The sequence below is a fragment of the Bubalus bubalis genome, chromosome 23 (genome assembly GCF_019923935.1).
Source record: "Bubalus bubalis isolate 160015118507 breed Murrah chromosome 23, NDDB_SH_1, whole genome shotgun sequence".
Taxonomy (NCBI): Eukaryota; Metazoa; Chordata; class Mammalia; order Artiodactyla; family Bovidae; genus Bubalus; species Bubalus bubalis.
The window spans coordinates 18,492,810-18,507,968 of NC_059179.1; the positions used below are offsets into that span (position 1 = coordinate 18,492,810).

Below are 15,159 nucleotides of genomic sequence, written 5' to 3' on the forward strand. Positions count from 1 at the left end.
AAGTGAAGTGGAAGTGGCTCAGTCGTGTCCAGCTCCTTGGGACCCCATGGACTATACAGTCCATGGAGTTCTCCAGGCCAGAATACTGGAGTGGGTAGCCTTTCCCTTCTCCAGGGCATCTTCCCAACCCAGGGATCAAATCCAGGTCTCCTGCATTGCAGGCAGATTTTTTACCAGCTGAGCCATAAGGGAAGCCCAAGAATACTGGAGTGGGTAGCCTATCCCTTCTCCAGGGGATCCTCCCACCCCAGGAATTGAACGAGGGTCTCCTGCATTGCAGGCAGATTCTTTACCAACTGAGCTAACAGGGAAGCCCAAAATGTTCACAGCCAGCCTCCAGAAAAGGTTGTAACGACTTACACCTGCCAGCAGGGTGAGGGTGTGCCTGCTCCCTCGCATCCCCACACTGACACTGACACAGGGCACTGCCAACCTCTTAGGCTTTGGCCAGGCTGGTGGGCAAGCTCATAACCCTCTCACTAAACCACAGTGAGAGATTCAGAGATGAACAAGACATGGATTTGGGGGAACGAAAGTTGCCAGTGGTCTTTGAGCCAGCAAACAGAAAAACCAGAGCCTCGTATCTGAAGCTCATTTATATCGACATTATTGTGAAAACATAAGGCTATATACTGTTCAGGAGAATGAGCACATCTATTAAGCACCAAATGGATGCATTGTCGTTTTCCACCTGTGTCTGGGCAACACCGAGGAAGCGGTTCCCCTGGCGATGCGTTGGGTCTGATAAAAGCAGCAGTGACTCTGAGCAGGAATTCCCCCAAATAGCACGGCTGATGACGGCCCATCCTATAAAGCAGGCTCAACAGTCTTGGACTCTGGCCCCTGGCGCAGCTGCTCACTGCCCGGGTGACCTTGAGCGGCTCACTTAACATCTCTGGGGCTCACTTTATGATTCGATAAAGAGCCTGCAATCTGGAAGGGGGAGAAAGACAAGCACATCGAGCCTGAAATGGGTGCCAAGGGAATAATGCAGCTTGGAAAAAGAAAGCCAGTTCAGCCTTGACGTGTATTTCACTTTTTCTGTCCTGATTTGCTGACAGCATCCATCCTGGCTAATGGGACAAGGCAACACCTTCCTCTTTTCCCTGAACACTGCCAGGGCTTCTCAGAGGTAGAGGAAGTTCAGACACTTCGATTTTTTGAAGCTCCATTGCGTTAAAAAAATAATAATAAAGACTTAGAAAAATAACAGGACTACAAAACAGTGGTATATTTAAAACATCTATATTCACCAGACTGATATTTTTAACATAGTATGAGGTAATGTAATTATGTTATTCAAAAGATAAATATAGAATTTATTGAAAGTATTTTTGTACCACACTGCAGGAGTGTGTTCTGCTAATGAGCCATGAGGAAGTAGAGAGTTTATTCTGAAGGGCTTCTTCTCTCAGTCTTGTAACTCATTTAGAGAACAAGTCCAAAAGACTAAATCTAAAGCTGTTGTGAATGTGGAGGCCCTTGACACATCTTAGGATGTCACAATTCCCAATTCCTGCATAAATCCTCCCCATAAATGGCAACAAAGTCACGCCCTTTTCAATTCTTCATATATATTATATACTATATCATATATATTATTCTCTGTTTATATATATTATTCTCTATTATATATATATCTACAATATAGAGATAATAAAAGCTACCAAAGCCACATACAAAGCTATTGAAAATTAGGCATTCTGGCTTGACCAACACGTTTTACTTGTTGGTATACAGAGCAGATGGCGAGCGACTCCTGATTTCAACATTTCAAGCTTTTATTTCTCCAAACACTATTTTTTTCCTGACTACTTTATTAGTTAGAGTAGTTCACTTTCACCTGGAGTCCATTTTTCCCGATAAAATGACCGTGAACTCCCAGGGCGTGGACAACCACAGGCCCTGCTGAGACTAGTGGGGGGAACAGCCAGGCCACTCATCAATCCAAAAGGACTGTGGAGTCAAGTTCATCCCCCGACAAAAGTATAAATAACCCTGTGCTGTTGATCTTTGGTATAACTTGGAAATAGTTGAAACAGTAGCTTTTTCATCTGTTTGTGCCAAGGCCCGCTGGGCTTCTTCTATTAACGTAACCAAGACAGAAATAGACCTCCTATGACAGAGGTGCCAACCATAGAGTTTAGCATATACTAAAACTTCAAAATCTCTTCACCTGAGCTAGTCCTCCTCCCAGGAAATTTATTCGTGTGCATCCCTGCCTCCTTCTACTGGGATGAAGCCCCCTGAGAGCAGGTGTCACCAGTCCCACGTGGTACTGAACCAGCAGAACCCCCCGTTTGCCGAATGAACCCCTGCCTACAAGCAGGAGAAATGCACAAACCTCAGTATGAAAGCAAAAGAAACTAAAAAATAAAGGAATCATCTACCACTCCATAAATGTAACTAATTTAATTTTCATCTATTCCTTTCTAGCTCTTGTGCTCATGTGTGTATATATATATACACACACACACACACACACACATCACTGAAGTCAGAGTATACCATCTTCTTTATTCTGCATTTTCATCAAATAATAAAGTACAGTATCATAAATATTATAACTAACTACTTGTTATTTTGTCATATGGGCATCCCATGATTTGCCTAATCATTTCATATTCACTTTTCACAATGAATTTTTAATGAACTCAGAAGTCTAGTGTTCCTGCAGGCAGCAGATTAGGGGCAACAAAATGCCAGATTATAGACATGAAGGATGACACTGGGGAGCCTTGCCACAGGATTTGGCACATAGCAAATATTGGCTGATGGACGGACGGATGGATAGACAAATGGAGGAAAGACAAGTTAACTGTAAATATCCAAGTGGACAGCAGCAGAGATGTGCGGGCAGTGAGGAGTGCTCGTAATCATGACGGCCTGATTATGGCATGTAGTTAGAACGCTAGTGGACATGAGAAATAACCTGTGTACAGGCAAGGAAAGAACCCGAAGAGCTGAATGAACTGTCTGAGGTCCTGCTGCAAGTTGATGGCAAGACAAACACCTAACACCACATCCTGATTCCTACTCTAAATTCAAGGGGTTTAACTATGGTGGACCTCACCCCCCACACACACCCTCAGCCCACCCACCCGCCTTGTGTGTTGCCAGTGAAGAGGAGAGGCCCAGGTCAGAGTCACACTAAGAACAGAGGGCACCTCTGGGAGCCAGAAACACTGGACACTAACTCTTGGGCAAATCCTGACTTGGGACAGAGCCATGGGCACCTCCTTCCCTTCACATGGCCTGTGGCCTTCATGAAGCCCAGAAAGAATGCAGTGAGTCTGTGCTATCCTTTCCCCATTCCTTGACCCTTGTACTTGCTCACGGAATCCTTAAGAAATAGTTGCAGCTTCTCATGCAGAAGAAATAATAGCTACATGTGTGCACATTAGCATTAGATGGGCACACACCTGAATACAAACATATGTACACTTCTCAGGCTGCTGCCTAGTCCCATTTGAAACCCTGGGTATAGAGGGAAGAATGTATTGACAAGGTTGCTTCATAATAATGGAAGATTTCTTCCACATAGATGCTATTTTAGGGAGAAATAGGGCAACTAACAAACATATCTAATTGGTAGTGCTAATGCCCTGTTCCGCAATTACCACTTCCACTGAGCTCTACCAATTCCACTGAGCTCTATTTACTGTGGTTTTTTTTTTTTTTTTTTCCTAACAAGTTAGATCTGGATCTGGCTTCTAGCCTGATATCACTGTTCTCCTAACATCTGAATTTATAGATAGGCATGGGCTCAAAATCTGGCTTTGCAGCTTCAGGTTTTTGTTCACACAAAACATATGTTGCCTTCCTCTTGAATCCCCCTTCCACCTCCCTCCTCACCCCATCCCTCCAGTTATCACAAAGCACTGGCATTGGTGTCTTGCATCATACATCAAACTCCCACTGGCTATCTCTTTTACATATGGTCATGTGTATGTATTACAAAGCAGAGACATTACTTTGCCAACAAAGAAAGGTCCATCTAGTCAAGGCTATGGTTTTTCCAGTGGTCATGTATGGATGTGAGAGTTGACTGTGAAGAAAGCTGAGTGCCGAAGAATTGATGCTTTTGAACTGTGGTGTTGGAGAAGAGTTTTGAGAGTCCCTTGGACTGCAAGGAGATCCAACCAGTCCATCCTAAAGGAAATCAGTCCTGGGTGTTCATTGGAAGGACTGATGCTGAAGCTGAAACTCCAATACTTTGGTCACCTCATGCGAAGAGCTGCCTCATCTGACAAGACCCTGATGCTGGGAAAGATTGAAGGTGGGAGGAGGAGGGGATGACAAAGGATGAGATGGTTGGATGGCATCACCGATTCAATGGACAGGAGTTTGGGTAAACTCCTGGAGTCAATGATGGATAGGGAGGCCTGGTGTGCTGCAGTCCACAGGGTTGCAAAGAATCGGACACGACTGAGCAAATGAACTGAACTGAACTGATGTTTCAATGCTATTCTCTCAAAGATTGTTTGAATCAGTAAATTTCAGTTGAAAATGGAATTAAGAATTTGATATATCATTGCAAAATACACATTTTGTTCTTTCTCTACCCATAAATATGTTGCCATGTCTGAATGTTCTTTTTCAACAGGAGAGAGGGGACATATGTACACCTACGGCCGATTCATGTTGATGAATGCAAAACCCATCACAGTATTGTAAAGTAATTACCCTCCAATTAAAACAAATAAACTTTAAAGAGGAAAAAAATGTTGTTTATTTCCCTTTTGAAAAGCAAAGCCTCTAGATTTCGAGCTGAGGGCAAGATCAGAACATCCTTGGGCATCATTCAGTTTTCACAGCGAAGGAGGAGAGGTAAAGCCCAAGCAAAAGAGATGGGCTTCCCAGGTGGTGCTAGCAGTAAAGAACCAGCCTGCCAAGGCAGGGGACAAGAGATGCAGGTTTGACCCCTGGGTCGGAAGATTCTTTGGAGGACAGCATGGCAACCCGCTCCACTATTCTTGCCTGGAAAATCCCATGGACAGAGGAGCTCGGCAGGTTACAGTCCATAGAGTCACACAGAGTCGGACTTGACTGAAGCGACTCAGCACGCACACACGCAAGCAGACAAGACACACGAAGGCGGAAGACGTGGGCCAGATGCTTGAAAAGGCCTTTCCTGGCAAGGGGGAGAGCTGGAGCAGACGGTCAGCACAGCCCAGGGGTAAGCAAGGTGAGGACAGCAGTGTGGGCCCAGAGCAGCAGCAGGCCTGGCCCATCAAAGACACACACGTGAACTCTCTAGAGAGAAGCATTACCAATGTAGGCCCTCAGAATTCCTAACATCAGCAAACAATGAGCTCACAACCCAAAATTGCTAAACTTAGATACAATCAAGGCCCTGTGAGTGGCAGTCATCAAGAACAATGAACAACACGACCCCTGCCTGGTCTTCGTCCAGAGCCACTGTCTCCAGCCAGGCTCCCTCATGACTCTTCCCATCCCATCCAGCTTCCGTATGTCACCATGGCTTTCCAGGAGTTTTCACAACTTAATTCTTCCTTGATTCGCTTCTATCTACAGAACAAAACTCAAACTCCTCAGCATAGAGACCTTTTACAACAGAATGGCAGTGTCCGTTTCTACACTCCTGTCTACCTACCCCAAATTTCTTACCTAACCCAACTCCCTATATCCACATATTACACACACAGTAAGCGTGTGTGTGTGTGTTCATTCAGTCATGTCTGATTCTTGGCGATTCTATGGACTGTAGCCTGCCAGGCTCCTCTGTCCATGGGATTCTCCAGGCAAGAATACTGGAGTGGGTTGCCATGCCCTCCTCCAGGGGATCTTCCCAACCCAATAACTGAACCTGCATCTCCTACACTGCAGGTGGATTCTTTACCCCCGCTGAGCCACCTGGGAAGCACACTGGACAGTATAGCCTCCTTGAATATGTCATTCACTTTCCTGCCTCCATGCCTTTGCACAAGCTATTCCCTCTTCCTAGAATGTCCTTCCCTATCTTCTCCAAATTTGCCTCCAAAAGGCAAATTCCTAGTGCCTTTTCAAAGGCAGTAAAGGTGGCACCTCCTCTCTGAAGGTCATCTGACTTCCCCAGAGTTAGTCACTGCTTTCTTTGAATTTGTTTTGTAATATCCCAGATGGTCACAGAAGGCAGTAACCTTGTGTTAGTAAATTCTTCAGCATTTGACTCACTGTGGTTCCTCAGGACATATTTATTGAGGCAATAAAGAATAAATAAAGAGCTTTGGAGTCAGACACACCTACGTTCAAATCCTGTCTCTGTCATTCCCAAGCTTTATGACCTAGGGAATCTGTTTGACTGAACCTGGGACTATAAAATGGATATAATAAACCCTGCCACAGAGGACAGAACCGCTTACCCATTCCATTCCCATGGCAGACATCACTAATCAATCATTGCACTCTGCCCACCAAGTCCTAGCATCTTCAGTGTGGATTCAAGGCAGCCCCTGTCTTATTTATGAAGCTGGCTCATGGCACAAAAGCTACTTCTCATCTGGAAGTAAAGTCCTTGTCCCAACCAAACTCACAATGAGTGGCACTTATTACTATTTTATTTCCTCAAGTCTAAGATTGTTAGATGCCTGCTATGGGAAAAGTAGAGAAATATTACCATATTCAGTTCAGTTCAGTTCAGTCACTCAGTCGTGTCCGACTCTTTGAGACCCTATGAATCACTGCACGCCAGGCCTCCCTGTCCATCACCAACTCCCAGAGTTCACTCAAACTCATGTCCATCGAGTCGGTGATGCCATCCAGCCATCTCATCCTCTGTCGTCCTCTTCTCCTCCTGCCCCCAATCCCTCCCAGCATCAAGGGTCTTTTCCAATGAGTCAACTCTTCACATGAGGTGGCCAAAGTATTGGAGTTTCAGCTTCAGCATCAGTCCTTCCAATGAACACCCAGGAGTAACAGGCAAATTTGGCTTTGGAGGACGGAATGAAGCAGGGCAAAGACTAATAGAGTTTTGCCAAGAGAACGCACTGGTCATAGCAAACACCCTCTTCCAACACAAGAGAAGACTCTACACATGGACATCACCAGATGGTCAACACCGAAATCAGATTGATTATATTCTTTGCAGCCAAAGATGGAGAAGCTCTACACAGTCAGCAAAAACAAGACTGGGAGCTGACTGTGGCTCAGATCATGAACTCCTTATTGCCAAATTCAGACTGAAATTGAAGAAAGTAGGGAAAACCACTAGACCATTAAGGTATGACCTAAATCAAATCCCTTATGATTATACAGTGGAAGTGAGAAATAGATTTAAGGGACTAGATCTGATAGACAGAGTGCCTGATGAACTATGGGTGGAGGTTCATGACACTGTACAGGAGACAGGGATCAAGACCATCCCCATGGAAAAAGAAATGCAAAAAAGCAAAATGGCTGTCTGAGGAGGGCTTACAAATAGCTGTGAAAAGAAGAGAAGCAAAGGAGAAAAGGAAAGATATAAGCATCTGAATGCAGAGTTCCAAAGAATAGCAAGGAGAGATAAGAAAGCCTTCCTCAGCAATCAATGCAAAGAAATAGAGGAAAACAACAGAATGGGAAAGACTAGAGATCTCTTCAAGAAAATCAGAGATACCAAAGGAACATTTCATGCAAAGATGGGCTCGATAAAGGACAGAAATGGTATGGACCTAACAGAAGCAGAAGATATTAAGAACTGGGAAGAATACACAGAACTGTACAAAAAAGATCTTCATGACCCAGATAATCACGATGGTGTGATCACTCACCTAGAGCCAGACATGCTGGAATGTGAAGTCAAGTGGGCCTTAGAAAGCATCACTACGAACAAAGCTAGTGGAGGTGATGGAATTCCAGTGGAGCTATTTCAAATCCTGAAAGATGATGCTGTGAAAGTGCTGCACTCAATATGCCAGCAAATTTGGACAACTCAGCAGTGGCCACAGGACTGGAAAAGGTCAGTTTTCATTCCAATCCCAAAGAAAGGCAATGCCAAAGAATGCTCAAACTACTGCACAATTGCACTCATCTCACACACTAGTAAAGTAATGCCCCAAATTGTCCCAGCCAGGCTTCAGCAGTACGTGAACCGTGAACTTCCAGATGGTCAAGCTGGTTTTAGAAAAGGCAGAGGAACCAGAGATCAAATTGCCAACATCCGCTGGATCATGCAAAAAGCAAGAGAGTTCCAGAAAAATATCTATTTCTGCTTTATTGACTATGCCAAAGCCTTTGACTGTATGGATCCCAATAAATTGTGGAAAATTCTGAAAGAGCTGGGAATACCAGAGCACCTGACCTGCCTCTTGAGAAACCTATATGCAGGTCAGGAAGCAACAGTTAGAACTGGACATGGAACAACAGACTGGTTCCAAATAGGAAAAGGAGTACGTCAAGGCTGTATATTGTCACCCTGCTTATTTAACTTATATGCAGAGTACATCATAAGAAACACTGGGCTGGAAGAAGCACAAGCTGGAATCAAGATTGCCGAGAGAAATATTAATAACCTCAGATATGCAGATGACACTGCCCTTATGGCAGAAAGTGAAGAGGAACTAAACAGCCTCTTGATGAAAGTGAAAGAGGAGAGTGAAAAAGTTGGCTTAAAGCTCAACATTCAGAAAACTAAGATCATGGCATCTGGTGCTATCATTTCATGGGAAATAGATGGGGAAACAGTGGAAACAGTGTCAGACTTTATTTTTGGGAGCTCCAAAATCACTGCAGATGGTGATTGCAGCCATGAAATTAAAAGACGCTTACTCCTTGGAAGGAAAGTCATGACCAACCTAGATAGCATATTCAAAAGCAGAGATATTACTTTGCCAACAAAGGTCCGTCTAGTCAAGGCTATGATTTTTCCAGTGGTCATGTATGGATGTGAGAGTTGGACTGTGAAGAAAGCTGAGTGCCGAAGAATTGATGCTTTTGAACTGTGGTGTTGGAGAAGACTCTTGAGAGTCCCTTGAACTGCAAGGAGATCCAACCAGTCCATCCTAAAGATCAGTCCTGGGTGTTCACTAAGTACCCACAGATGATCTGTAAGATACACTCTGATCTCAGAGACTGAAATGTGGAAATGATGAATCTTAGAGCTGAGAAAATCCAGGGAGGTTGTTGAGTGAATGAACTTCAAGCAGAGATGCTAGGGACCCCAGAAAGCTCTCTGATCTGGATTTGCCTGCCTACTTGGGCCCTGGCCACTTGGCTGTGAGGCAGAGAGCATGAGAACGTGGTGATGCCCAGGGTCCCAGGTGCATCCGTCTGGCTGAACATGACCTCAACCTATAGATAAGACAATAGGAAAGGACATATTTGCTCTGTGCCTGGCCCCACCTTCAGAATTAGGATGACCCTAATTAATCGTAATTCATGGCCCACTGCTTTTATACACACTCATTTTTAAATTATGGTAAAATACCTATCACATAAAATTTGCCATTTTGACCATTTTAAGTATATATCTTGGTGGCATCAATTACACTCACAATATTGGGTAACTATCACCACTATCTGGAGAAGGAAATGGCAACCCACTCCAGTATTTCATGGACAGGGAGGATTTCATGGACAGGGAGGATTTCATGGACGGGGGGATTTCATGGACAGGGAGGATTTCATGGACGGGGGGATTTCATGGACAGGGAGGATTTCATGGACAGGGAGGATTTTATGGACAGGGGAGCCTGGTGGGCTACGGTCCATGGGATCGCAAAGAGTTGGACACGACTGAGTACACAGCACCACTATCTGGTTCCAAAACTTTTTTATCACCTTGAATAGAAACTCTTTACCCATTAAACACAAATTCCCTTTTCCTCTTCCTCCTAGCTCCTGGCAACCACCATTCTTCATTCTGTAGCTACAAATTTAACTAGTCTGGGTCCCTCATTTCTGTGGAATCACACAATATTTGTCCTTTTATGTCTTAGCTATTTCACATATTTTAAAGGTCTGCTCACATGTCAGAACTTCATTCCTTTTTATGGCTAAATAATATCCCACTGTACCATATTTTTTTATCCATTCATCTGTCTGTGGATACTTGGGTTGTTTCTGCTGTATAGTTATTGTGTGAATAATGCTGCTATAAACAGGGTGTACAGGTATCAGTTTGAGTCTTTGCTTTCAATTCTTTGGGATTCATACTTAGGAGTAGAATTGCTGGGTTATATGGTACTACATTCAGCCTTTTGAGGAACTGAGCATACTGCTTTTTAAGAATGTTCTTGGTGTTGCCAGCTAAATGGTTTTAGAAGCCCTTCTGCATCCAATGAAAGTGAAAGTCGCTCAGTTGGATCCGCCTGCAATGCGGGAGACCTGGGTTCGATCCCTGGGTTGGGAAGATCCCTGGAGAAGAGAACAGCTACCTACTCGAGTATTCTGGCCTGGAGAATTCCATGGACTGTATAGTCCATGGGGTCACAAAGAGTCGGACACGACTGAGCGACTTTCACCTTCATTTACATTTCATTTTAGTATCCAATTATGCCAATTACACTCCTTGGGGGTACTAAATTTCCAGAGCTTATCACCTACCATGTGAAGTCAGAGGCACAATACTGGCATCGTGCTTCAGAGAACAGGCTTTGAGACTGAAGACAGCCCCTATTATTGCCCTATGCAACTTTGGGTGAGCGTGTCAAATTTCTGGACCTGCCTCCTCATGTAGAAAATGGGAATAATGGTAGCTATGTTGTAGGAGTGCTGGGGGGCTGCATTAGCTGATGGAGGTGCCGTGCTCGGCAGTCAACACAAGGTCCTGACTACTTTTATTATTGCTCGTGAGGAACTGTTCTCAATCCCATCTGAATGGGTAAGAGTCTGAAACAGGAAGCATTTGAAGCTCACGAGCTAAATTAAAAGTAATAATCTCAAGAGGTGACATCTTTCTTGGAATCCAAGTTCCATTTAAATACAAAGAGGTGCTGAGGACTGGGTCAGAGTTACTTACAGGTGAGACAGGGAAGTCACATCTGCAAAGATGCCCTCTTGGAGGGTGGAGATGTCATTGCCATGCAGGGACCTGAAGAGAGAAGAGGCCGTCAGGACTCAGGCTCACACAGAGACTCGGGAACTGATGGAGAGACGCCCTCTGCTGAGAGGGGCGTGTTTGAGGGAGAGGGTCCCTGAGTGAGAGATCCTGCTAGGATGGCCACAGGCAAGGAGAGGCTAGCACAGACTCTGTGACTATCACAGACCACGCCGACCCTCAGCCCCTCCGGAGGCCCCCGCCTGTGCTGTCGTAACTAACCCACGCACCACGCCTGTTCACAGGACAAATGGACACACACCCTCCCTAACTCAGCCAGCGAGCCTGAGGGGGACAGGCTTCTTCCCGGTAGGGAAGCTACTAGTGAGACCCTGGTTGAGGGTATAGAATGCCCCCCTGCCCCAGGTGGCTGCCAGAGGACTTGGGGCAAGGATACTCCAGAGGCCGTGCTGTGAGCACAGGCCACACCTCGCAGTGGGAATTCTTTAGAGCAGGTTCAACATTCACCATTTGACAGGAGACTCATATGCCAGCGAGGGGCTACCTTATCTTGAATGCCTAGGAACTTGCCCCCGCACGTATATGCCAAACACAACTTGGGGCCGGCAGCAGCCCCTGGTTGCTGGATTCTCTGAGACAGGAGACTAAGCCCCTACTGTCTATGCAACTTTGGGTGAGCGTTCCCCATAGTTTCCCATGTATTCCTGGGCCTCCGTTAGGGACCCGAATGAGAGTGGACTGGCCTTCCACTTTGGACACAGTTGGCCCTGCTGGGGCCCTGGACACGGGGACCTTCCTGCCCAGCAGGGGATGAGGAGGCCCCTTGTGGGGCAGAGTTCCCCGGAGGAATGGAGAACGGGAAGACTCACAGCAGGCGCAGGGAGCGAAGCCCCTGGAAGGCCAGAGGAGGGATACACTGCAGGGAGTTGTAGCTGAGGATCCTGGGGGAAGGAAGAGAGAGGGGGGTGGGGGAAGGAAGAGAGAGGAGGGTGGGGGAAGGGAGAGAGGAAGGGGGAAGAGTTATTAAGGGGTGCACTTCCGGTGCTGATGCAGATGGTCCCCATCTTGACCGTGGTGATGATTCCATGGGCATGAACATAAATCAAAATATGTCAACTTTTACACTTTAAGAATATACTATTAGATATTAATTATACTTCACTAGAGCTATTTTTAAAATAATAACAAGAGAAATGAGACATTTTTATCACAGGAAAGGGCTGTTCCTCCTTACAGCTGCCAGGATCGCCTAGCCCAGGATTTCTCAGCCTCAGCACTGTTGACAATTCCTTGTTGGGCGGGAGGGGGTGCCCGTGTGTGCTGTAGGGGTGCTGAGCAGCACCTCTGGCCTCTGACGATGAAATGCCAGGGGTTCCCCCTGCCCTCCGCCAGCTGTGACAGCCAAAAGTTCCCAACTATGCCCACGTGCTCCCCGGGGGCAGAGCCGCCCCTCTGGACAGCCAGTGCCACAGGCCGTGGCAGCTTCACACACAGGCTCATAAAGAGAAAAGAAACTGCCTGCTAATCCAGTTCCACAAGGATCAGGCCATTACTGACGGTGCACCCTGCGGGGAATTCAGAAAGGAGAAAGACAGGAAACATTCTGTGCGTTGAATATACTGGCCTTTAGAGAGTTAACATGCAAATCTAAGGAAAAAAATTCAAATGACCCCAGACTCTTGCATCCTTGCATAGGCAGAAAAGCACTAAAGCCATTCACCTGAGATATGTTCTTTGTGATTAGCAGTAACCTTTTGATGTGTGACTACATGTTTTTCTCAGAAAAAATGTTCCTCTGTATCCTGGCTCCTCCCTTACCTCTTCAGAGCAGTTTCTCAGACCTATCTGAGAGGCTGTCTCCAGGCTTAACTCAACTTTTATGTTATGTATTTTTCTTTCAGTCAATAGGCTCATGAAGACTTTGAAGTGGGAACCCAGGGCAGGAAAGTGCAGCGTTCCATGGCCTTAGGCCCACATTTTGTTCCTGGGGGCCTGCCTGGGTCAGGAACCTGTCTTTTGGGGTACTGGCTCTGCTATTTGACCACAGTAGGACCTAAGGGAAAGTTCTTAAGTTCTTGGCACATCATCTGTAAAATGAGGTGTTGGGAAGGTGAACAAAATACAATTCTTAAGCAGGCAAATATAAGCGATGCTTGTTACTACTTTCCAACCAATTGCTTGGAATATAAGTAAAGCAATCATTAAAATATCTTAGAACATAGGCACAAAAATGTTCAGAGTCACCATTCACAACAGTCCAAACTGGAAACAATCCAAATATCCATCAGAGTAGAATGGATGAGGAACATATGGCATATTCCTACAAAGGAATACTATATAGCAACGAAAATGAAGAGACCACAGCTTCACAGAGACACAATGGAAAATAAAAGAAGACAGACATAAAAGATTATATACCCTATATGATTCAATTTATATAAGGCTCAAAAATGGGCAAAATTAAACTTCATTGTGTAGAAATACATATGTAGATGGCACTATAAAGACCAAAGAAGAGATCATTGTAGAAGTCTGAGTAGGGACTGCTTCAGACACAGGGAGAGAAAAGAAGAATCAGGAAGGCACAGGAGGACTCTTGGGGTGCTGGCTGTATTCTAGTTTTTGCCTTAGGTATTTATACATGTGCTAGTTTTATGACTATTTGTTAAACTATATGTTTATGTTTTTCGCAGTTTTCCATATATATGCTGCATTTCACAATAAGAAGAATGTTTCTGAAAAGTCTTTTTGGCTGGCAGGCCCTGGCACCCTCCCTGGAGGCTGAGGAGGCTACGTGGGGACACCTGCTCATGACCGGGGCTTGGGGAGAGTCCTGGTAACCATGAGCCCCCCCTACTCCCCGCGGGACTCACAGAGTGGTCAGCTGGCTCATGTTGGTGAAGGACGAATTGCTTAAGGAACTGATCTTGTTGTTACTCAGGTCCCTGGAAAAGACAGAAGAAAAAAAACAGTATCATCATTTAGAAAGAAAGGATTCCTCCCCTCCCCACTCTGGCCACAGCCATCCCCCAGCCAGGTGGGCAAGTGGCTCTGACCACTGACAGGAGGGAGCTGATGGAAGAGGCATTTGGTTCACAACCAGTTACAGCTCCCCAGCTCTGATCCCTGAACTCCCTCCCTGTCTCCAGGGTTCCGGGTTTCTATTTCCTCATCCTGCACCCTGGCGTCACCCCTGCCCACCATGGAAATACTCCCACCAAGGGCATCCGGGTCTCTCAACTGCCAGGTGTCAGGGGCTCTCTTCCTTTCTCTCTCACTAGCACCTTACATGGGTTCGTTCACTCCCCTTCCCTATAATCCTGCAGGAGAGGTAGTGAACCAATTCTACAAAAGAAGGGGCAGGGTCTCGGGGTGATGAGGTGACCCACCCAGGGTCACACAGCTGGGAGGAGGTTCAGCCAGAGTCAGACCCTCGTCCATTGGCCCCTAAGGCCCTGGTCACTAAATGTACTCTCAGAGTGACCCTGCAGTGCTGACCCTCTTCTCAAATCTCTCCTCTGACTCCAGTTTTCACGCACTCCCCCTTACCACTCAGCTGCACTTCTTTCTCACCCACCCCTAAGGGATGGTCATCACTAAGCCCTGTTCTTGCTCTTCCTCTTCCTTTAGTCCTTCAGCCCTCCTGGATGCTCCTGGATTTCCCCCGCCAATCAGGCACAGACGGTGTCCTCCTCTGTGGTCCCAGCCAGACCTCTCTTTCCCAGTGATAAGGAGGTGCTGGTATTTCAGTCCTGACAGGCAGTTTCATAGTACTAACTGCCTTGGCATTGGTCCCTTCTCACTCCCTTCCTCTTCAAGCATATCCACATCACTAGTGAAGCTGCCTCGAATTAGACCAAAAAGTGCCCTCTCTCTCTTTGTCAGCCACTGCTGCTGCTGCTGCTAAGTCGCTTCAGTCGAGTCCGACTCTGTGCGACCCCATAGACGGCAGCCCACCAGGCTCCCCCGTCCCTGGGAGTCTCCAGGCAAGAACACTGCAGTGGGCTGCCATTTCCTTCTCCAGTGGGTGAAAGTGAAAAGTGAAAGTGAAGTTGCTCAGTCGTGTCCGACTCTTCACGAGCCCATGGACTGCAGCCCACCAGGCTCCTCCGTCCATGGGATTTTCCAGGCAAGAGCACTGGAGTGGGGTGCCATTGCCTTCTCTATTGTCAGCCACAAAG

The 15,159-nt window shown here is 46.2% G+C and overlaps 1 protein-coding gene across 1 annotated transcript in view; it reads right to left on the minus strand.

Annotated features, from left to right (window-relative positions):
- Positions 1-15,159, minus strand: part of SLIT1 (slit guidance ligand 1) — a 178,481-nt gene that overhangs the window by 19,278 nt on the left and 144,044 nt on the right. The window contains exons 23-25 of the mRNA XM_025274439.3: positions 13,852-13,923; positions 11,848-11,919; positions 10,940-11,011 (exon numbers count right to left, since the gene is read on the minus strand). Coding sequence (XP_025130224.2) covers positions 10,940-11,011; positions 11,848-11,919; positions 13,852-13,923 — 216 coding nt within the window. The remainder of the gene's footprint in view (positions 1-10,939; positions 11,012-11,847; positions 11,920-13,851; positions 13,924-15,159) is intronic.